Below are 22,052 nucleotides of genomic sequence, written 5' to 3'. Positions count from 1 at the left end.
GGAGTGGGCGGGGGTCTCCGCGGAGGAGGAGGAGGCGGAGGCGGCGGCGGCGGAAGAGGGCGGAGGGTAGTGGGATGGGGGTCCCGCGGCAGCGCTGAAACTCCGGGTGGGCGTCCATGGCGCCGCGGCGCTGACAGGGCTGGGAGCAGCTCCCCTTCCGCCCTCACCAGCTCAGCGTCCGAGTAACCGGTCCTTCCCCGGGGAGCCAGTTCCTCCCCGGGCCGCCGAGCCATGCCCATCGCGGCCGCCCGGGACGAGCCAGGTGAGTGCTGCCGCCGCTCTGTCGGGGTGCGAGGGAGCCGGCCGGGCTAGTCTCCCCGGCCTGAAGCACCTGCCCGCGTCGGCCCGGATGCGGGCCTGCGAGCTCCGGCGCGGGCTCTGCTCTCCTCCGCGGGTGCGGAACGCTGCTGGCAGCGCCTGAAGCAGAGTGGTACGGCGCTCGGCATCCCGGTCTCAGCAGAGGAGAGCCAGCCTTGCCCTCCGGGCCGCCGTGGCCCGCCCTGCCCCACGCCGTCCACCTGCCCCGAGCTGCGCGTCGGGGTCCCCTCCCGGCCGCTGTGCAGAAGTTTGGGGCTTCGCTTTGGCTTCCTCCTTCTCCCACCTCCCTCGTGACAGGTGTAAACACTGTCTGCCTCGCGGAGGCCCGAGGCCGGCTGCTGCAGGAGTGTGCCGCCTAGGAGGGTCTCTGAATGCTCCAACGGGCAGAGACGGCCCAGAGCTGTGTCCCTTGCGGAGAGGACCTTTCGGCACTCCTCAGGAAATCATCTGCGTCTTCTCCCTCATTGCGTCCGAAAGTTGAGCCATTATTCTTTAAGCGCCCGACTTGGCAGGTGCTGCGGGGTGCCGGGGACAGAGGGTGAACGGTGGTGGGTTTTTTTTCCCTTGGAAACTGAGACTAGTTGTGCCTCCCACCGCCCCCACCTTGTTGGTTTATTCAAGTTATAGCGTGATGTCCCTCTGAATCTGTTGCGGTTGAGGAAAGAACTGACTCATACATGTAAATATTAACGGGGTGGGGGGCAGGGAGCGTCAAAGGAGCGATGGTTCTGTTTCAGAGTTCTCACTAAGAAAAGTAAAACTTTACTCAAACTTCAGGGCATAAATATCTCCCACGAGGTACAACCTTATACTCTAAGGTGGGTTTTTTGTTTATGTGGGGGAGGATAGTGGTGGGGATAGGTGCTGTGGAACGGTTTAAATCAGATTTTACATTTGTTAGACTATTAGAGAAATATATGCTAAACTCTAGGGGGAACTATGCTTCAACTCTAATGCGTTGATATAAGCAGCCTGGCTTACCTACATTTTATAAGGTTCTAAACTTGACAATTGTAGTAATCATTTTTAACACTCTTCAGAAGTGCATTTGTTAAAACAAAGTCCCTTTGGTAGCCTTATATATGGATATATCTCAAAAAGCTAGACCCAGCATCATAATTTCTAGTTCAGCAAATAGCACTTACTAGATTCTTATTAGATATAGTGTCTGTATTAGATTTATCTATTGATGTTTAGAGATATATTTTTAAGTCATTAAAAAGTTCCAGAAAATAAATTTAGTAAGATTCGTAATGTATAGGGCACTTGAGTTTAATGTTATTTGATCTTTTGACCTAGAAGCTGCAATGAAAATAATCCCGTGTCAAGCAGAGATATACCCGTAATGACATTGATAAATTTTGCAGAATCCAATTGTCTATGAAAATCTCATAATCTAGGTGATTCTATTCTAAAACATTTTAAAATTATTTTTAAGCTGTTCTGCTTATAGTTAATAAAAAGCTAGGTGCAAAAAGCAGTGAAATTTGAGTACTGGTGGTTTATTTTTTGTGAAATCTCACAGACAAGGAATTCCCTAAATAGCATCTCATTGAGGAATTGACAAGCCTTCACCTCAAGTCTCATTACAGCAGTCTCTTATATATTAGATACTTTATCAAGAATTATCTAAATTAAATGTTTATATTCCAGTTTAATGTTATCAACAGTTTTTTTTAGTTTTTGAGGCAGGGTTTCATGTAGCTCAAATGTAGCTTGAGACTGCCTTCAAACTCCTAATCCTTCTGTCTCTGCATCTCAAGCACTTGGATTACAGGTGTATGCCATCATGTCCAGCCTCTGTCAATTTGTAAATTAAAAAATAAAAGCCTTTTCTCTTTAATCACTTTCAGTTCCTTATTATGTAGGTCAGAAAGCCTTCACAGTCTAAACTTCATTTTTTTTGTTGTTGTTGTTGATGATTTTTAATGTGACTTTGAAAATATTCAGCAACTATGAATTTTATGTATGACATTTCAGTAATTTTTCTAATTTAGTATATGCATGTGTATGTGCATATATAATTATAAGTCCTTTTGCAGCTTTGCGTAATAATTGCTAACACCGATACATGTTGCTTTCTGTGAGCTACATCCTTGTTCTTTTCTGTTTCTGTTGTTGAGGCTTGAACTCAGGGCCCTATGCATTCTAAGCAGGTACTGTACCAGTGAGCCCGGTTCCTAGCCCAGCAAGGTACTTTAAAACATGTTTTCATGGGGTTGGGGATTTGGCTCAGTGGTAGAACGCTTGCCTAGGAAGCGCAAGGTCCTGGGTTTGGTCCCCAGCCCCGGAAAAAAAAGAAAGAAAACAAAACAAAACAAAAAAAAAAAAAAACATGTTTTCTTGAGTCAGTGAGATGGTTCAGTGAGTTAAAGGCACTTGCTGCCAAGCATGGTGTGACTTGAGTTTGATCCCCAAGAGCCATATGGTGGAAGAAGAGACCCAACTCTTGCAGGGTGTCCTTTTGACTTCCATATGCATGCACACATAAATAAAGACATGTAATTTAAAAATTAAAATTCTTCCTGCAAATACATTTACGTTATTTAATCCTATAGGTAGTATGTAGAGTGCTAACCTCAATTTTTTCCCAAGGAAACTGAGGCACAAAGATAATTTCCATAAGGTAAATCAGCTGGTAAGTGACAAGGCAAGATACATTTATGTAGGTTTTTTTTTTTTTTTTTTTTTTTAGTTTATTTATTTTATGTGAGTACACTGTAGCTGTCTTCAGACACACCAGAAGAGGACATCAGATCCCATTACAGATGGTTGTGAGCCACCATGTGGTTGCTGGGATTTGAACTCAGGATCTCTGGAAGGCAGTCAATGCTCTTAACCACTGAGCCATCTCTCCAGCCCTAGTTTGTTTTTGTTTTTTGTTTTTTTTGTTTTTGTTTTTGTTTTTTTTTTCTTTTTTTCGGAGCTGGGGACCGAACCCAGGACCTTGCGCTTGTTAGGCAAGCGCTCTACCACTGAGCTAAATCCCCAACCCCCCTAGTTTGTTTTTAATGCAGAACTATACTACGCTTTTCTCAGATTCATATATCACAAGTATGAAAATGTGTGGGCTGGTGGTGTTCTGCTCAGTGGTAGAAGTCTTGCTTGACTTAAGTAGGATCTCGAGTTCCATCCCAGCATTGTACAAAAAGAAGTAGAATAATAAACACAATGTAAGTATAAAAGTTAGCCCTAGAGAACTGGAGAGTACTGGAAAGAACCTGTTGTGACTTGTCAAATGGATCTCTCCTGTTTGAAGCATACTTGGTTAGAGTGAGTAAGTAAGATGCTGACAGTTGAGTAGTGGGCATGTGATCATTTATTTTCCCCAAGCTTTTATTGCTTAACAGACTTTAAAGTGAAATTAAAAGTTTAAATCTTTCACTTCAAAACAAAGTGTCACTTTTTCTTTTAGCAGGGTTTCAGGAGAGAATAGGGAAACAATGTTATTGCATTTACTTCATTTTAAAGTACAGAAACTTAATAACTCTAAAGGCTTGAACTAAAGCTTTACCAGATTTTTCTACCTTAACTTCTTTTGCCCTGGACTTCATCTAAAATGGCTACCAAACATCTCAGCAGCCTTTATAACACTCGTGGTTTATGTTTCTGGGCGTTATGGCTATATTTAGGGGCTGATTGGTCAGTAGGTTAGGCCAATTCCCTGAGAAAGGCAGGTCAGAAACTGCTGACTGGAAAGAGTTCCTGAGAAGGGTAAAGAGGAGGAAAACAGATGCTGTCCCATCTTATCCTTGTTGACCACCACTCCTATTACAAATAGCTTTGGTAAAGCCAAACCTGTCAAAGAGAAGTCACTGAGAAGCCCAGTGTCTCCGTGTTCAGAACTTAGTTTCAAGCACGCTAATAGTAAACTGTTTCCGGAAGAAGATAACATGGCAAATTAAGTAAATTTTCTCCTTTTGACTCTTTGTATAGATACAGCATATTGTAAATAATTTCAGCTGAGTATCTGCTGAGGCTCTTCACATAGCCTTAAAGGAGTCATCAAGTACCTGTTCTCTGTCAGGCCTTTCTCTAGGTATTGGGGACACTGAACAACAAGCAGTAATAGAATAAAACCCTGTTCTCACAGAGCTTGGTTTCTCGTGTGTGTATGTGCATGTATATATGCTTGTGTTTGAGACAGGCAAATAGAACAGTAAGGTAGCAGACATAAAGAAAAAGTTGGTTTGGTGGGCAAAGGACTCTGTTAAGTTTACTTTAAGTCTTGGACTATGTGGCGACTATAGGGTATTGATGGGCCTTGCAGTTTAAGGTATGATGGGGTTGAAAGCTTAAGGCCTACTCAAAGAGAGCAGGAGGGAAGAACGGTAGAGGCCAAATGTGCATAGAATAGTGAAGGGACAGCAGCAGGTAAGTCAGTTTGTGTAGAGCAGCAGGCAGGAGAACTGATAGGAAGTCAGACCAGAGACAGGATAGGTGAGCAGCAGTGGGAAGCCGTCGCTTCCCAAGGTCTCCAAGGGGAGATGTCAGATAACATATTCTGCTTTCTTTTATTTCTGTAAGTGTAAGTTATGCACCTGATGCCCGAGGATGCCAAGAGGGTGTCAGACTCCCTACAAAAGGAGTTATGGTTGGTGATAAACCATCATGTGGGTGCTGAGAATAGAACCTAGGTCCTCTGCAAGAGCAACAGGGTCTAAATGCCTGAACCAACTCTCCACCCTCCACCATGTATATTCTAAAAGGAAACGTTAGGGCTGAGAGTACAACTCAGTGACAGAGTCTGTCCCTAACCATGTACAGTGTATAGAGTGAGTCTCTTCTACGAGAGCACGCATACACATTCCTACACAAACTTACTTCCAAACAAAAGGATGCATGTACGTGCTGTATGGGAAATAGACCATAGGAATGCAAAAGTAGAGGCAGCAGTGTTCATTGTGGAACTGGGTACAGTGAAGCAGCTCAGACAGTGGCCAGGACCTGTGGTAGAGGTAATGAGAAGTGGTGGGACAGTATTGAGTTGAAATTTATAATCACCCCATTGCTAAACGGGAAGTCATCATGGTAGTCCTTTTTAAAAACTAAAGTTCATACAGCCAGTGTCCTAGCCTATTTGGATATTTCATCTATTCTACACTCTAATCTTTGTGCCAAGTGTTTGTGAACCCCAAAAACCACCAAGGAGCTGATTCCAGTGTAATCACACTAGGGTCTCTTTATTCAAGCTTGAGCTTGGGCCACGTCACCCTCTCTAAAGCAGCAGAACGGGGGTGGGGGTGGGGATGGGCTGGGGGGTGTGCAGCCCCGAGCCCTCTGCAGGTGAACTTTTATAGGAATGGCAAGAAGCAAGGGGGGTTAGGCCAACAGGTGGGTACTCTGAAGCAAAGCCACGAACAGTCACGGTCTGTAAGTACATCTGAAGCAAGCAGATGCATCTTTGATGGACTGTTGCTAGGAAGTAGCTAGGGAGTCACTCTGGGGTATGGGCCAAGGACAAACCAAGGGGTCCTTCCTGGCACTTGGGTATAGCTTGGGTCCTCGTGCAGGTCACGTTATTAGGCTTTTAAAATGGAGGCCCCCAAGACGGAGTAGGTTTAGCCTCTCATAATCAAATTCTGTTACGTCTTACTGTGCCTGGCTCCGTGTAGTGTCCTTAGTGCCAGCTATTTTCTCTGTTAAACCCTTCAGAATCTTTCTTACCTGGACATGGTGCTGGACACCTAGTCTCAGCATTCAGGGGTTTGAGGCTAGCCTGCTGTATGTATAGGGTTCCAGATTAGCCAAGGTTACATAGAAAGACCCTGTCTTAAAAAGCAAAACAAAAAAATCTTTTTTGACCTCTCACTTTCACTATTTTTCTTCTTCCTAATCAAGTGCGAGCTTTTTCTTACAGTTTGTTAGCCACACTTTATTTCCTTTAGTGCACGTGCAGACAGTTTTACTGTGCAGCCCTTCTCATGTGATCCCTTATCAGTGTTGAGATCCAGTAAGCTATGACTCCCTTTACTCGAGCAGTTTTATGTATAGTAGATGTTCTGTGAGTAGTCAGTGGATATATTTTTTTACGCTTAAAGCATATAACAGTATCATATCAGATAGACAAGCCAAAAAATGCCCACTTTTTAAAAAAAAAATCCATAAGGCTGATCTCTTACAGTTTTGATTTGGTTTAGATTTTTGGAACAGGGTCTTACTATAAAAGCTCTGGTTGGCTTGGTACTTACTATGTAACCATGGTAGTTTCAAACTTGTGGCAGTTTTCCTTCCTCACCCTCCCTGATAAAGGGATTTATAGGTTTGTACCACCATACTTAGCGCCTGGTCTCTTGCTGTTAGATATTAACATATATATATTTCCCACATATTTATATATTTACTTATATATTTATGCACGCTTTTTACCAAAATGAAAATCCTTTTAAATGTATTGTTGAGGGAGTGGAGGCAAGCATGCCATCAGACTTGCTTAGAGGTCAGAAGATAACTTTGTGGAGTTTTCTTTTTCCTCCTTTACATGAGTTCCAGGAAGCAAACTCAGGACACCAGACTTGTACACCAACCCCTTTATCTGCCGAGCTATCTTCTGGCCCACAAAAATAGAATTTTATAAATACTGTTTAGATTGTTTTGTTTTGCCAAGTCACCTAAACTAATTTTCAAGGCTATATTCAAATTCTTTCCCAGTTCATCCAAAAAATATACAGCTGATTTGTTGAAATCATTATTAACATCATGTTGTGTTTTTCTGGTTCTTAAAATTATGAAATTACAGAAAACTATGGAAAAGTAGGGGAACTGGTATGCTTCCTGTGGCAGGGATGCATCTATTTAATGTTGGATACCGAAGTAAGACTAAAGACTGGGTAGAAGGAGGACTGAGGGAGATGTCCCCTGGCCATTGTAGTGTGCGAGGCCAAAGGGTAACATCAAGTTGTATCTTCCCTGTTCACCTTTTTCCCCCTTGAGGCAAAATCTCTCAGGGAACCTGGAGCTCACTGAGTTGGCTGGACTGGCTGGCCAGAGCCCTGTGTCCAGCTCCTCTGGGCTGGGATTAGAGTCATCTTAACCTGGCTCTGAACTCAGGTTCTCAACCTGTGCAGCAAGCATCTTACCACTTGTCCTCTTCCCTGGCCGCTGGCTTCCAAAAGAAAGCTGTTGGGTTCCCTTCAGTTTCCTGTGTTTGAATCAAATAAAATAAATTCCTTTCCTTTCAAGACAGGGGTCTCATGTGACCCAGGCTGACTTCAATCCTGCTGAAGCCTTTAGTTATATGTGGAGTTACTCTAGCATCATTTTTTTTTTTTTTTTAAGTAAAACTGTCCTCTGCTTACCACACTGTAATGGCGCTTTGTGTTCTCATATGGCCATTTGGCTTGGAATCAAGTCTTGATACCTGGTAGTTTAGTAGTTTCCTTGAAAGACTATTTTTAAATAGCCAAGTAGTTTAAGCTAATAGTGCCCCCTTCTTTTTTCTTTCCTTTGCTTTCCTAAGCTCATTTTGCCTCTTACTTTAAAGGCCTCAGCCTGCAGGCTCAGTATCTCCCCTTTTCCATGCCCAGTTCAGACTTGAAGCCAGTCTTAAGCAAGTGCAGCTTCTCTTGGGTAAAGATTCGTACCAAGATGTCTTCACACAATATGTTCTGCTGCCCTGGCTGCCAGTCTGCCAAAGGGCCCAGTCTGTGCTGACTGCAGCTTGGACTTCTGGATTATTCCTCTGGCTCCTTTATATCAGACCTTCCTTACCAAAATTCCCAGCCCAGAAGGCATGCTTTGCTTTGCATTTTTAATTACTGTTTCTCACCTCCATTGACCTCTAGCCTTATAAGGAGTGATTTCCCATGAAAAAAATTCTCAAATTTCAGAAGCCCTGCTGAGACTCTGATTCCCCTGCTCTGACTACTGTTGGCACACTGTTTACTACCCTTAAGGAGACGCTTGTGTCAACTGTGTTTACTGTGGTTTGACTGTCCCTGACTGCCAGTACACCCCCGTGTGTTTACTTCCTTCTAAATAAATGCCTTGGAACAAGGAGTCATAAAAATAGCAAGTGTATTACCTCCCCTCCCCCACTATTTGCTCTGGTAATGTACAGAAATTAGATAGTTGGTTGGAAATTTTATGGTGCTGAAAAGTCATCTGTTAGGAAGGGTGGAGAAACAGTGTTGTATGCCAGGGATAGCACTGAAGTAGCTCATTTCCTTCCCTATTAAACAGAAGAAGATATTGAACCCCATATTTTCAGTGTTTAAAAAATAATGGATTGTTTAAATTAAATATAAATTTTAAATTCAATGTACAACTGCTACTTTAATTAACATAAAACTTCTTTTAAGTAGAGTTGGCCAGGGCACAGCATAATTATCTAGAAGTGTGTCAACCATCCCCACACTAGCTGGTTGGCCGAAACTTAGAAGCGGTGGCATGGTCCTTCTGAACGTTTCTGAAGGGCAGATGAGCCAGAGCCAGGGCCTGCTGGAGAGGACATAGCAGTGCGTGTTCTTTCACCAGGAAACTCAGGATTGAGACGTGTAGAAGGCCGGAGAGCTCACAACCCCAGAAAACAGAATACCTTGCCAAGTTGTGACAGGAAGAAAACCTACTAGTTCCTGTGTTGTTGCCTTGGTTACAAATGTCCTGGTTCAGATTTTGTGTTTGTATTGACAGCTGATTTTGAAATAGGCCTGAACCAATTAATTATTCCATTTTCAAACAGTGAAGAATTCTGTAAAAAGCAGTTTAGTTATGAGCAGATTCTGTAGAAATGTGGAAGGATGTAGCAACATTATACATTGTTCTTTAAATATCAGGTATTGCTGGGTATGGTGCCTGATGTCAGTATTCCCAGAATGTAGAAGAATGTGGAAGAATTAGGCAGCAGGATTGCCATAAATTGAGGCAGTGGAGGAGGAGAAGGAGGAGGAGGAAAAGAAGAAAAGTCCAGCATCGTAGGACAGTAAAATGGTATGTTCACTTGAAATATCTTTGGCAGCTTTTCTAAACCTAAATATGCACTTACCATAGGTCCTCGCATCACACTCTTGGCATCTCTCATTTCTAGAAGTACCTGTATGTGGATGTTCTTAGCATCTGTATTATACTTCTGTTTATAACAAGAAAATATTAGAAGGAACCCAAATGTTAGTCAGCAGGAAATGGTTGCACAATATTACAGCTTTACAGTGAAATACTACTGACCTTGTGGACAGACATGATAAACAGAATGAACCTCAAGGGTATCATATGGAGTAAAAAGGAAGTCAACTTTAATGGTTGCCTACTGAATGGTGCTGCTTACCTAACACTCAAGTTGGAGCTGGTATTGCGGCCTGAAATACTGCCTGCTCTTGAACCTGAGGAAAGACGCTCTAAGCTCAAGACTTCACCGAGCTACAGGGCAGACTCATCCCAACCTTGACAGCTTAGTGAGACCCTGTCTCATACAAAGTGAAAGATGAATGAGGTCTCTTATAATGGTAACAATGTATTCAGCTTCTAAGTTTGCTACATTAGAGCTGTACAGATGTTATCATTATGGGAACAGACTTAAAGGGTACATAGGATCCCATACTATTTTTGCAACTATTTAAAGTCTGTCACTTAAAAATAAAAACTTTTAAAAAGAAAGTATATTATATATTTGTGTTCATGGAAGTGTTATTCACAATAACTAAAAGGTGTGGCCAACCCAAGAATTCACTGACAATGACAAACTGTGGCATATACACACAGTGGAAGATTATTTAGCTGCCGGAATGAATGAACCCCGAGATACACTACAAGAGATAGACTCTGGGGACTGTGGCTATGTCAAGTAAGCATGAGGAACAACTAGTGGGTACAAAGGTGTTTTAGAAGATGAAGGATCAGGTAGTAGGTAGGTAGGTAGGTAGGTAGGTAGATAGATAGATAGATAGATAGATAGATAGATAGATAGATAGATAGATAGAGGATTGTTGCTTGGATAAGTGATATGTTAATTTAAATATACCATTTATTTGTTTCTTTTGTGTGAATGTTTTGCATGCATGTATGTGGACCATGTGTGTACCTGTGCCTGAAGCAGTCAGAAGAGAGGATGTCAGGTCTGCCGTAACTGGCGCTATGGGTGACTGTGAACCACCATGTGGGTGCTGCAAACTGAACGTAGGTCCTCTGCAAAGGCAACCAGTGCTCCTAACTGTTGAGCCATCACTCTAGCATCCGAATTTATTTTTAAAAAGGTTTATTTGTATTTTACATGTCTGTCTGTGTGTTTACCTATATATGTGTGCAGGTGCCTGAGGAATCTAGAGGAGGTCAGATTGTCTGGAGCTGACAAGTGAGTGGTTATGAGCTACTCAACATGGGTGCTAGGAGGTGAACTAGCCCATGCTTTTAAATGCTGGCTCTGACCTCCAAATATTTATTATATTTTATTTATTTCATTTTGAGAGCTGGGGAAATGTCTCAATGGGTAAGATCTGCTCTACAAATACAAATATGAGGGCCCAAATTTAAATTTCTAGCACCCGTATAAAAAGCCAGGCATGACTATCTGTGCCTGTAACCCCAGAATTAAGGTGCAAAGAAAGCAGATTCCATGAGCTTGCTGGCTAAGCGAATTTACCGAGGAAGTAAGCATCCAGTTTAGTGAAAGACATTGTCTTAAGGTACTAAGGTAGAGAGCAAAGAGGGAACTAGACATTAGTGTACCGATCTGGACTCAAGAGCATGCACAAGCACACACACGAGACACTAAGACAAAACAAACAAACAAACAAAACCACCAAAACCAACAGATTCATTACAAAACTCACAGAAGGCTGGGAGGTGGTGGTTCACACCTTTAATCCCAGCACTTTGGAGGCAGAGGCCAGCCTGGTGTACAGAGTGAATTCCAGAACAGCCAGAGTTATACAGAGAAACCGTGTTTTGAAAAACAAAGCAAACAGATATGTGTAGTTATTTTCTTCTTTAAGGTGGTTCCATAATGAAGATAATTTAAGATAAATATGCCACAGGGAGTCTTTCTTCTGACTTGTACATTTCTGTCATGTAAGGCTAATGGCTGACCGGTCTTTGACCCCTAAGTTTTGGTTTTCAGTCTTTCTTTACTGATGGGGTAGGGGAAGGTTTCTTGCATGCAGCATATTGATGTTTTGCTTTGTTTTTAACCCTGCTAGTTTGTGTCTTACTTAGTTAGAGGGTTCATAGTTTTGTTGGAAGATGTATAGTACTACCTCCCACCATTGGTTGGTTTTCTACTGGTTATTTTGAATAATCAACATCTACTTTTTTTCTCTAAATTCATCTTAAGGTTTGATGGTTTATTGAATCAACCATTTATGATTCCTTTCTAATTTTCATTGGTACTAATCTGTGAGGCTTATTGTTTCTTTCATGATTGCACTTATTCTCTTCTTTGTATATGGTTTAGAGGTCATGGCTTTGGTTTAGGCTGTCTTGGAAGGTCTTTATCTCACCTTTAGTTCTGAAGGATAACCTTGCTGTATTCAGTAATCTTAGTCTTACTTTCAAGACTTGAAATACAGCATTCCATGCCTTCTAACCTTTAACATTTCTGCTGATAATCTTGCTGTAATTCTGTTGAACTTTGTTATAAGATACTTAACACCAGAGCTTTCAATGTTCTTTCCCTATTATGTACCTTTTGGCAGTTTATAACATGATTTGGAGGGGCTTTCTTCTGAGCATGTCTGCTTGAGATTCTAAATATCTGTAGGATCCTTTATGACAGTAATTCAGTTGTTTAATTATTCCCAAATTTATTGAAGTATTGTATTCTCTTTGAGTTCAGTGACCATTTTTTTTATTTTTTTTCATACTTTTTTATTTGTTGTGGATTTCACATTTTGCACCCCAATCCCACTCATTTCCCAGGCCTTCCATATCTGTTCTCCACACTTAATAATTTCCCCCACCAAGAGAAAATTTTAAAAACCCTATCTCACCATGGAAGCTGTAGTGTGTCACAATGTATCTCACAGTATACCCTTTTGTCCAAACAGCTTTACTTGCAAACGTTTGTTGCAGTGAGTCATTGGTCTGGTTTGAGGCCTCTGACTTCTGCTGCATCATCAGTACTGCACCCTCACCAAGGCTCTTCTATAACATGCTTTAGCCTGAGTCATGGAGATCCTGCAGCTTTAGATCTGCAGGCCTGGCCCCTTCGAGGCTCCAGCGGCTCATAGGTGTTGGATGTTAGGTGGGCAACTCCAAGTCCTGGATCCGGGCCTGGGTGGTCAGCCTGCCGGGTCTCCTCCACCCACACCACTGGGGCCAGCGCTCCTGTACCTATTGATCACCTTTTTAAATTAAATCTTTGTAATTATTTGCCCAGAACATTTGTTTCATACAGTATCTCGTGGATTTAGTTACTGGTGAGCTATGAATTTTTGCAGAAATGTTGCCTTGTTTATTCATAATTCTTATATCTTTCTGTGTTGGTATTTGGGCATCTGTTGGGAGGACGATCTCCACTTTATATGAGTCTCTTGAATGAACAGCTCTTTTGAGGGCCCAGTCCTCAGCGCTGTTCAGAGAGAAGAGCGACAACAGTAACAAGTCGTGCTTGCTGCTCTGGACTCTTTCGAGGGCTCAGTCCTCAGGGCTGTTCAGAGAGAAGAGCGACAACAGTAACAAGTCGTACTTGCTGCTCTGGACCCCTCCATCCTGAAGCCAGGGCTGCTGCCGCTGACTTGCATCTCTGCTTTTCCAGTGTGCTTTTTATTTTTAGTTTTCCTATTTATGTTTCATTCCTATTCACATTCTCTTTCCCCACTCCCATCATTTTAGGCAGGGTCTGACTGTGGGTCTGGACCTCCCTGTGTAGCTCCAAACTTGAAATCCCCCTGCAGCTTCATACGTGCTTGGATCACAGGTGTGACCCACCATGCTTGACATCCTCAGTTCTTTCTTGATTCCCATAGTTTGTTCTCCAGAATATGGGTACCCTTTCTCATTCACAGAGCTGTGCACAAGATAGTTCTAGCATCTTCTTCCTTTTGCTTCTTAAAATTCATTCATTTTGTACTATGTGTGTATATGTGTTTATTGAATGTTTTGCTTACCTGCATGTGTGTGCTTGGTGCCCGACGATATCAGAAGAGAGCTTCAGATGCCTTGGAACTGAAGTTGTGGCTGGTTGTAAACTAGGGTAGGTACTGAGAATCTAGCCTGGGTCCTCTGCAAGAGCAGCATATGCTTTGTACTGCTAAGTCATCTCTTAAGCCCCCAACATTTGCTTTTAATGTTAGGTCTGTCTTGATGGTCTTCACACAAAGGATCAAAATAACGTTGACAAGTTCATTTTAAGAACTAAGTCCATAAAATACTTATTATAAATTAATGAGTATGGGAAAGCATTTCTAAAAATTTTACTTGGATCTTTATTTTTTTTATTTTGTGATTATATTATGTACAGAAAACTTAGTGTGTGTTTAACCCTAAAAGTTTAGTGGCACGTTCTCTAGATTTTTCTAGCTTTGCAATGTGAGCCACAGACATACATTGCCTCTCCTCCTGTCTTTGTAATTGGTCCTGATAGCGTCCACCAACTTAGCCAAAATACCCTCATTTTCCAAGTTAACCTGTGTGAAGGCAACAGCCGTGAAAGTTCCTGTGGACCAGGCACCCCAGCCTGACCTTTCCCTTGGTGATGCGTAGGGAACACCCATCTTTCAACACAGGGCATGCAGGACGACCACCAACTCAGTTGGGTCTAAGTTGTGGGCAGTCACCACCAGCTGAGACTTCTTGGTCTCAAGGTGGTGACTGTATTGAGCCTGCTCAGAGGACAGATGGTCTCTTAGCTGGGACATCCCCTTTGCCTGCAGCTTTCTACTCAGCACAGACCAGCAGCCTTTGCTTCTTCTCCTGCTTTGTCTCTGGCCTGGACTCTTGGGCAAACTTAAAACAGTTGGGTAGCTGTTTACCTATCCAGGGCCTGGGGGAACTGGTTAATGTCAGGCAGTACTGTGAGCCACTTATAGGGGATGGCCCTTCGCTGCTGCAGCCTGATGTAGCGGGGTCATTTGACAAAGAGTGGGAGATGTCTTTTGGGCTAGATGTCCTACCCTGCCGAAGTTCTCAAACAGAGGACTGGCAACCTTTTTGATCTCCTGTTTCACTGTGGCAAGTGTGGGCCTCTCCTCCTTGCCTTCTTTCCCTTGCGCACTGTGCCCGACTCGAGGAGAGGGCTACTTGCATCTTTAGATTAGACAGCAAAATAAGTTTTAAATGTGTTTCATTCATAAAGTGAATGTTATTAAATCTTACACTTATATGGTAGCAATATAAAGAAGAAAATTACAAATAAGATTGCAAATTGAGGGCTGGAGAGATGGCTCAGCAGTTAAGAGCACCTGACTACTCTTCCAGAGGTCCTGAGTTCAATTCCCAGCAACCACATGGTGGCTCACAACCATCTGTAAAGAGATCCGATGCCCTCTTCTGGTGTGTCTGAAGACCGCTTCAGTGTACTTATATATAATACATAAATTTAAAAAAAGATTGCAAATTGATTTGTTATTATAAAAATAAATTTGACAAAATAGTTTTGTAGGTTTTTTAAAAATGAAGTTGAACATACCATGTGACCCAGCATTCACGTTAGCTGTGTGTTAGAGAAATGAAAACTTAGGTTCTCAGAGCAGTTTGCTCATGTTGGATGTATTTCTTTTCAACCTACGATAAGGTTGTGACAATATAGCCCAAGATAAGTCAAGCATCTGTATTGTGGTTCCTGACTGTGTTACCATTGGGAGAACCTGTATAGAGTTTATGTTTGAGAGCTACAATTTTCCCAACATTGAGTTTAAACTACTTAAGAATGGATAGTCATCAGAAGATTAACTTGAGTCAGAAATACATTGAAAAGGAAAATGAAGAACATAGTTCATAGCAATTATTAGAGATAAATTCATTATTATATGATACATACACATATATATGAGAGAGAGAACACATACAAATCTATATTAGGCATGAGGAATCCCCAGTAATTGTGAATGAGAATTTTTAAAACACAGGAAAATATGCAAGAGAAAATTTATAAATATATGCTCAAGATTCTGACATTCCAGCCGGTTAGTGTACGCACCTTTAATCCCGACACTTTGGAGACACAGGCAGGAGGACCTCTGAGTGCAGGACAGCTGGCTCTGCAGAGTAAAGTTCTAGGAGAGCAAAGGTTGCACAGAGAAACCCTGTCTAAGAAAATAAGTAAATAAAAAATAAAAAGCAATAGGTTATAGCTTTTTAATCTTACCCAAAAGAAAAATAGCTTTAAAAATACAGCATAGGACTGGAGAGATAGCTCTGTTTGTATTGTTTTAAAGTAACTTGAAAAACCTTGTTATGTAATCTGCCTTCTTAAACAAACAAAGCAAACAGATGATTTTTCTTTTTCTTTTAAGGCATACATTAATCACTGGAAGGCCGCTGAATAATGGAGCCAGACGTCATCAGAATGTACTCGTCGTCCCCCCCACCTCTGGACAACGGAGCAGAGGACGACGACGAGGATGAGTTTGGGGAATTTGGTGGATTTTCAGAAGTCAGCCCTTCTGGTGTAGGGTTTGTTGATTTTGACACGCCAGATTATACTCGTTCCAAGGAAGACTTTGTACCTTCAAACCATTTTATGCCAATTGATGAATATTCAGAAAACGTAGACAGCCTTACAAGCCTTAAGTCCATTCAGAACGGTAAGGATAAGGACATCACTGCTGAACTTCCCACTCCTTCGAAAGGTCAGTCTGATGTTGTACTTTCTGCCACCAGCAAAGCAATGGTTCCATCTAAAGCTTTAGACACTCCCCTCTGTGGCAGGGAAAGCCTGGGAGGTGTAGATAAAGGAGTGATGCAGGGACCAAGCACCGGGCAGCTCCCAAGTTTCTCTCCAGCAGACTTTAGAACTGATACAAACATTGTCCACCAAACCACTCAGTTAGAGAGCTGCAACGGTGAGAAGCCTGCCTGTCTGGAAGTTCTCACAAACGGGTTTGCAGGTGTGGAAACTGCAAATCCTCAGGGGACAGAGGACCTGGACAGTGTGGCAGATTCAAAGGGATCGAGGCCTCTTAGCACCTCTTGTGGCACCGAGTGCATTTTAGAGTCTGCAGCTAGTCCTGCTACGGAATTTGCAGATTTTTCTACATTTTCCCAAACAGAAAGGACACAACTAGAAGAACTAGAATGTGCAGTTGTAAATGATGGTGATGCACTGACCATTCAGGGAAACAGCAAAAGCCACAGAGTCAAGGAGCTGAATTGTATGAAAGAAGTGACTTTGGGTGGGAGCTTTGCGGATACAGGGGACACTGAAAGAGAACATCAGGTCTGCGCCTCAGACTTCCATGCCATAGCTGACAGAGGGCTCAGTGTTGAAAAACAAGACCTTCAAACACTGCAACAGGATGAGTTTCTAAATTCAAGGATTCAGTCTGAGGCTTGGAGCTTGGTAGACTCAAATGAAAATTCAGAAGCCATTAGGAGAGAACGGTGTAAAACTGAGGAAAATGACTTCTTTGTCGCTAAGTGTGCTGACTTATCCATGGATTCTATTAAAACTTCTGATGTTAATGAAATTGGTTCTTCCAAAGAAGAAAATAGAAAGTTGACTAACCCCAAAAGCCCAAACCCTGATCCAACTGAAGAAAGTGTTTTGGATGATTCTGCTGCAAGCATGAAAAATGGTGACAGTTTTAACGGCTTTGTGACTTGCCACGATACCAATGAGGATGATTTTGGTGACTTTGGTACAGCCAGTGGCACCACTCCACCCTTTGTTACTAGTACTCAAGATTCAATGAGTGACGTCACTTTTGAAGACTCCTCAGAGCATTTTCTACATTTTAGTGAACCGGGTGATGATTTTGGAGAATTTGAGGATACAAATGCCATTTCTTGTCCAGAGGAAATGATATTTACTGAGTCCGACCTAAGACAGACTTCTGATGGCTTATCAGAGGAATGTCCATTGGAAGGAGAGTCTGGTGGAAAAGACAGTGAACCCGACTCAAAACTGAAAAATGGTCAAGACGGTGAATTTGGAGATTTTGATTCTGTGCCAAATACTCAAGGGAGTGCTTTTCAAGACTCGGATGATTTTGCAGACTTCAGTTCAGCAGGTCCTAGCCAAGCTGTCGACTGGAATGCTTTTGAGGATGAACAGAAAGACAGTTGTTCTTGGGCTGCCTTTGGGGATCAGCAGGCAACTGAGTCTCATCATCGGAAGGAAGTCTGGCAGTCACATAGGACAGATGGAACTCTGGACACCCTGGGGACCCCTAGGACGCACAGCGTCTCTTCAGCAGCTTCCAAAGGAGCAGTTGCTAGTGGCCATCTGCAGGAGCCAGCCACTTCAGCTCAGGTATGCACTTACCTCCTCTGACTTGTACAACTTGTTAGTCGCCAAGGAGACTTCTAATGCAGCTTTAAACTAAGTTAACTGAGCGTCTGCCTGGTTAAGGGTCTCTGTGTGATATATGACGTTTATTGGCCCAGTGTGCAGATTAGATTTTTCACAGCCCTTTGAAAAATTGTAAAACTGCTATCACAGAGTGTCTTAACTAGTTAACAGAAACTTATTGATTTAAATTATCCATGCTGTCACAGAGAGTGTCTTAACTGTTAGCAGAAACTTAACAATTTAAATTATCCATGGAAATATCTGTTTTAAATATTAGACATTTTCCTTCTGTTTTTATCTTTACAGTGATTTTAAAAGAAGGCTAACTCCGTTTTTTTTTTTTTTTTTATCTTTAGGAGTTTAAAAGAAAATCAGTTAACTATGTCTCTTACAAATTAGATTGAAATACAGTTTTGATTGCAGAAGAGAGTTAATGGGACTTAAAACGCTATGATTTAACAACCACAATAAATTAAAATTTAGCCCTGAAAGAAATGACTGTGGGTTAACTTGCTGTTGTCATATTAATTTATTTATATCATTTCTTGCTTATGTATATACATAGCTTTTGCTTTGTTTATGACCATTCTTACAGAGTAGAAATATCAGGGAGGATATTTTTACTACTCAACACTTGTGTACAATTCTTTCTGGTTCATTCTCTCTCAGAAAAGATTAATATTAATTTTAATCTAAAACAGCCCCTGTACTTATAGCTTGAAATCATTGTTTCCCAATCCTGTTAGACTCTGTCCTGGTTTTTACCATTACTCAGCCCAAGCAGTGAAGAAAGGGGCATTCTCTGGGAAAACCAGTCCCTGCTTTACAGTGGTGATGGATGTGAGCATCTCGTCCACAGGCTGTGTCGTGTGCTGTGAGTGCGTTGTATGCTCGGTTGCTGCAGTCGGCTTTTGCTCAGAAACCCACTCTCACCTGGGAGTATCTCCAGTCTGTTAATTTGAGGAAGAGCCTTATAATTCTAAGCAAGAAGTTAACTAATTTTAATACGAGGTGAAGACTGTTGCTTTGACCCAACCCTTTTCCTATTTAGTTTCATCTCCTAAAGTATAAGACAACAGCGGTATTAGGTGATCTTAGGTTTGTAGCCTGAACTTTTAACATCATCAGATACTGAAGTTTTAAAAGTATGGCCACCTCACATGGAAATTTCTCACATCATTCATGTTGAATTTACTTATATGTAATTTAATAATTGAGTGCACACATAGCTATACATGTATATGGACTTCATTGGAATGTGACGTGTGATTTTGCATCTTCACAGACTCTTGAAAGCTTTATGGTTTGGGATAATGAGGGGAAATCTGTAGAAACAGGATTTTACTGTGTGAAAATGAAATGTAAACTGCATAGAGATAGCAAAAATGCTAACATGCTGAGATCTTTTGGCCCAGGCTGCGCACCTTGGTTACTGAGGAAGAGAACATGCAGCAGGCCTGCTGGCAGACTGAGTCAGAGTGAGGGCAGATTAAACTTTACCTGCTGTTCTGGAGGAAACCAGCCTGGACTCTCTTCCCTGGCCTTCAGGTTCTGCTGAAAAAGTGCATCAGTTCTAATCTTGCCCTTTGAAAGAGGATTAGATTTGTTAATGTTTTCCTTAAAATGTCTCCTGGTGGTAGCTGACTTCCTTACTCTGTGCACTGGGTTGCAGGCATGAGCCCCCACGCCTGGCTAGCGCTCGTGATTATACCAAAATGGCCTTTTCAGCAAGAAAAGTCTTTAGCATAAGCATTGATTTAACTGTAAGCTTCCGTAAAATTTTACATGTTACTCAAAATGGTACTTGAGAATTTAGGTCATTGGTAAATACTAAGATTTTCTTCTAGAAGAGAGGGTATGAGTTATTTTTGTTAGTAGCCCTCTAACAGGTATTACTGAAAAAAGTTATGAGATGGGATTTGAGAACTTGAACGAAGGGTCCCAGGGGCTGCAGATCAGGCTCAGCATTGAGAAAGCTGCTCTTTGGGAGCGTACAGACCCATCCCAGCGTCCATGCCAAATGACCCACAACTGCCTGACTCCAGTCAGTCCACGGGGAGCCAGCCCTGCTGCACACCCTCCCTTGCACCTTCATTTCCGTGCCCATACGCACATGGAGTCACACGCACACACGCAAGAAAGTGAGTGTAAGGCTTAAGGAGGCTCAGAGGCTCAGAGCCCTCATCGCTCTCATAGAGGATACAGAGTCACTTCCCAGGACCCACATGCTGGCCTCACAACCCTCTGCAACTCCACTTCAGGCACCCAGTGCCCCCTTTTGAATTCCACTGGCACCAGGAGTGCACGTGGTGCACATAAATAAATGCAGGCAAAACATTCATAGCCATAAATAAACCTTTAAATAAATAAAATAAAGTTTAATGGTGTGGGCTGGCACTCCTTTAACTACTGCCAATGCCATGCCCCTTGCAAGTCTACTAAACAAAAGCTTCTCTGCTTAAAAACAAATTAAAGATATCACAAAAAAGAAAAGGAGGTGGTGAAAAACATTCTGGCTTATGCTGTTTTGAGATTAAGTTACTAGTGTTTCACCAGAAAATCAGCATTCTCAAATTGAATATACCAGATCGTTTTTCCTCTGTAATCGTTTGCCGAAAACTGTGTGTGTTTGACTTTTGCATGCACATTTGAATTTATGGCTGGAAATAGAAGTATCAAAGGAATTAAGGTGATGGCTCATACCAGTAATCCCAATACCCTGGAGGCTAAAACAGGAGAACCAGGGGGTCAAGGCAAGCTTGATCTCTGTTTATTATTTAAGTATTTGGTTAAATTGTATTTCTCTTTTACTGTTTTCCCCCTCACAAAATTTGACATTCTGGCCTTTAATTCCAACTAGAAGTACTATGTCAGGTTTACCCAGAAACTGTACAGGGGGAACAAATGGTCTTTTCAGAGCCTGGTAAATGTAAGCCATTCTCTTTTTAGTTTGAAATTAGGAATTGGTAAGTGTACAAGTGTAGCTTGTATTTGATATATTACTTAATATTTAATGATGGTAAGGCATAAGGTATCCTCTGAAGTGGAAGATTAAATTACTCTGATTTTAAGTTTCTTCTGTATAAGACTTGGTGTTATCGATAACAAAACTATTAACAATAGAAAAAACAGCATTTCTTCATAAGCAAGAAAGAAAAACTAATGGGAATACACTTAAGAGATTTTAACATTTGTCTTAAATTCAAGACATTGTAAAGAGATGTGCATTTCAGTAGCAGAAGAACCAAGTCTTAAATCTCAGGCTTCACCAATAGCCTCTCATAGGCTCCGTTCATGGTGCCAAGCCTCAACTCCTTTGCATGGCCCCTTCAGTCCTGGATCAACTGCAGCTGAGGCTACACCTTCACCAGTGGCCTCCCTGGCCTCTCACAATGCCCAGCCTCAGCTGCTACCCATGACACCTTCGTGCCTTTAAAACCAGTACCACCTGGGTGACTCTTACACATTACCGAGTTCAGCTGCACCATGAGATAGCCTTGTCTATCTCTGGAACACAGAATCTTTGTGCTCTCAGAAAACACTTCCCAGAAGATCTCACCTCAGTGACACTGGTCTCTTCTTAATCGCTACTAATTTTTTAGCTCCAGATAACGAGCATCAATTGTCCCAGAATTCCCTTCTATTCTGGAGTCTAAAGCCAGAGCCATGTGGCCAAAGCTGCTGAGTTCTGCTGCTTCCTGGGGCTGGAACATGGCCCCCTTTTTCTATTACATTATCAAGAGCTTTCTGTTTTCCAACTTCTTCACTGCCTAAGCTTAGCTGTCCTGGAACTTGCTCTGTAGATTGATCTTGAACTCAGAGATCTGTGTGTCTATCTCGGAAATGCTAGGATTAAAGGTGTGTACAAACCACTCCTAGACCTAAGTTTTTCTCTACTTGGTTTCCAGTATCTGGCATGATTTCCCTAATGTCAGTGGTCTTAAGTCCAATTAGAGAGCTGTTGGTTACTGCCAAGGTATGTGTGCCACTACAGCAAGCACCCTTTATGATATTGTGCCATGCTGGTCCTTCATATACTTCATAGCTAGGTAGGACTGTGAGTGCTTTCCTCTTTTGAAAGCTTATATGGAGCCTTCTGGTTCCATGAAAGTTAGTCCTCCAGGAGGAAACATTTCAGTCAGTTATAGCTTAGGGGCCTCTGGGCCCTGCATCTGAAGTATATGGTGTTTCAGCGATAGAGACTTACATTCCACCTCTGGGGCCAAACAAGGGCAATTGCAATAAATAACCTGTAATATTTGGAGAGTCTCTTGGACAGCCCTAACAACTCAAGATCGGGCTTCTCATGCCTGATGTTGGCATTTTATTTGATGGTCTTTGGCTCATTACTGTA

General features: G+C 42.1%; 1 protein-coding gene across 14 annotated transcripts in view; it reads left to right on the top strand.

Annotated features, from left to right (window-relative positions):
* The window catches only part of Aftph (aftiphilin), a 54,112-nt gene continuing 32,060 nt past the window's right edge, over positions 1 to 22,052 (top strand). For 5 of the 14 annotated variants that reach the window (XR_015636673.1, XM_087583527.1, XM_087583524.1 and 2 more), the window contains exons 1-3: positions 1 to 262; positions 9,093 to 9,246; positions 15,702 to 17,659. Coding sequence is in view for 11 of the 14 variants with exons in the window: in XM_087583527.1 (XP_087439653.1) it covers positions 15,734 to 17,659 (1,926 nt within the window). In the remaining 3 variants the exon portion in view is untranslated. 14 annotated transcript variants of the gene reach the window in all.

The sequence above is a fragment of the Rattus norvegicus genome, chromosome 14, assembly GCF_021556685.1.
Source record: "Rattus norvegicus strain SHRSP/BbbUtx chromosome 14, alternate assembly SHRSP_T2T, whole genome shotgun sequence".
NCBI lineage: Eukaryota > Metazoa > Chordata > Mammalia > Rodentia > Muridae > Rattus > Rattus norvegicus.
Note: the sequence above shows the minus strand (reverse complement) of the source record. Positions and strands in the feature narration are given on the sequence as shown.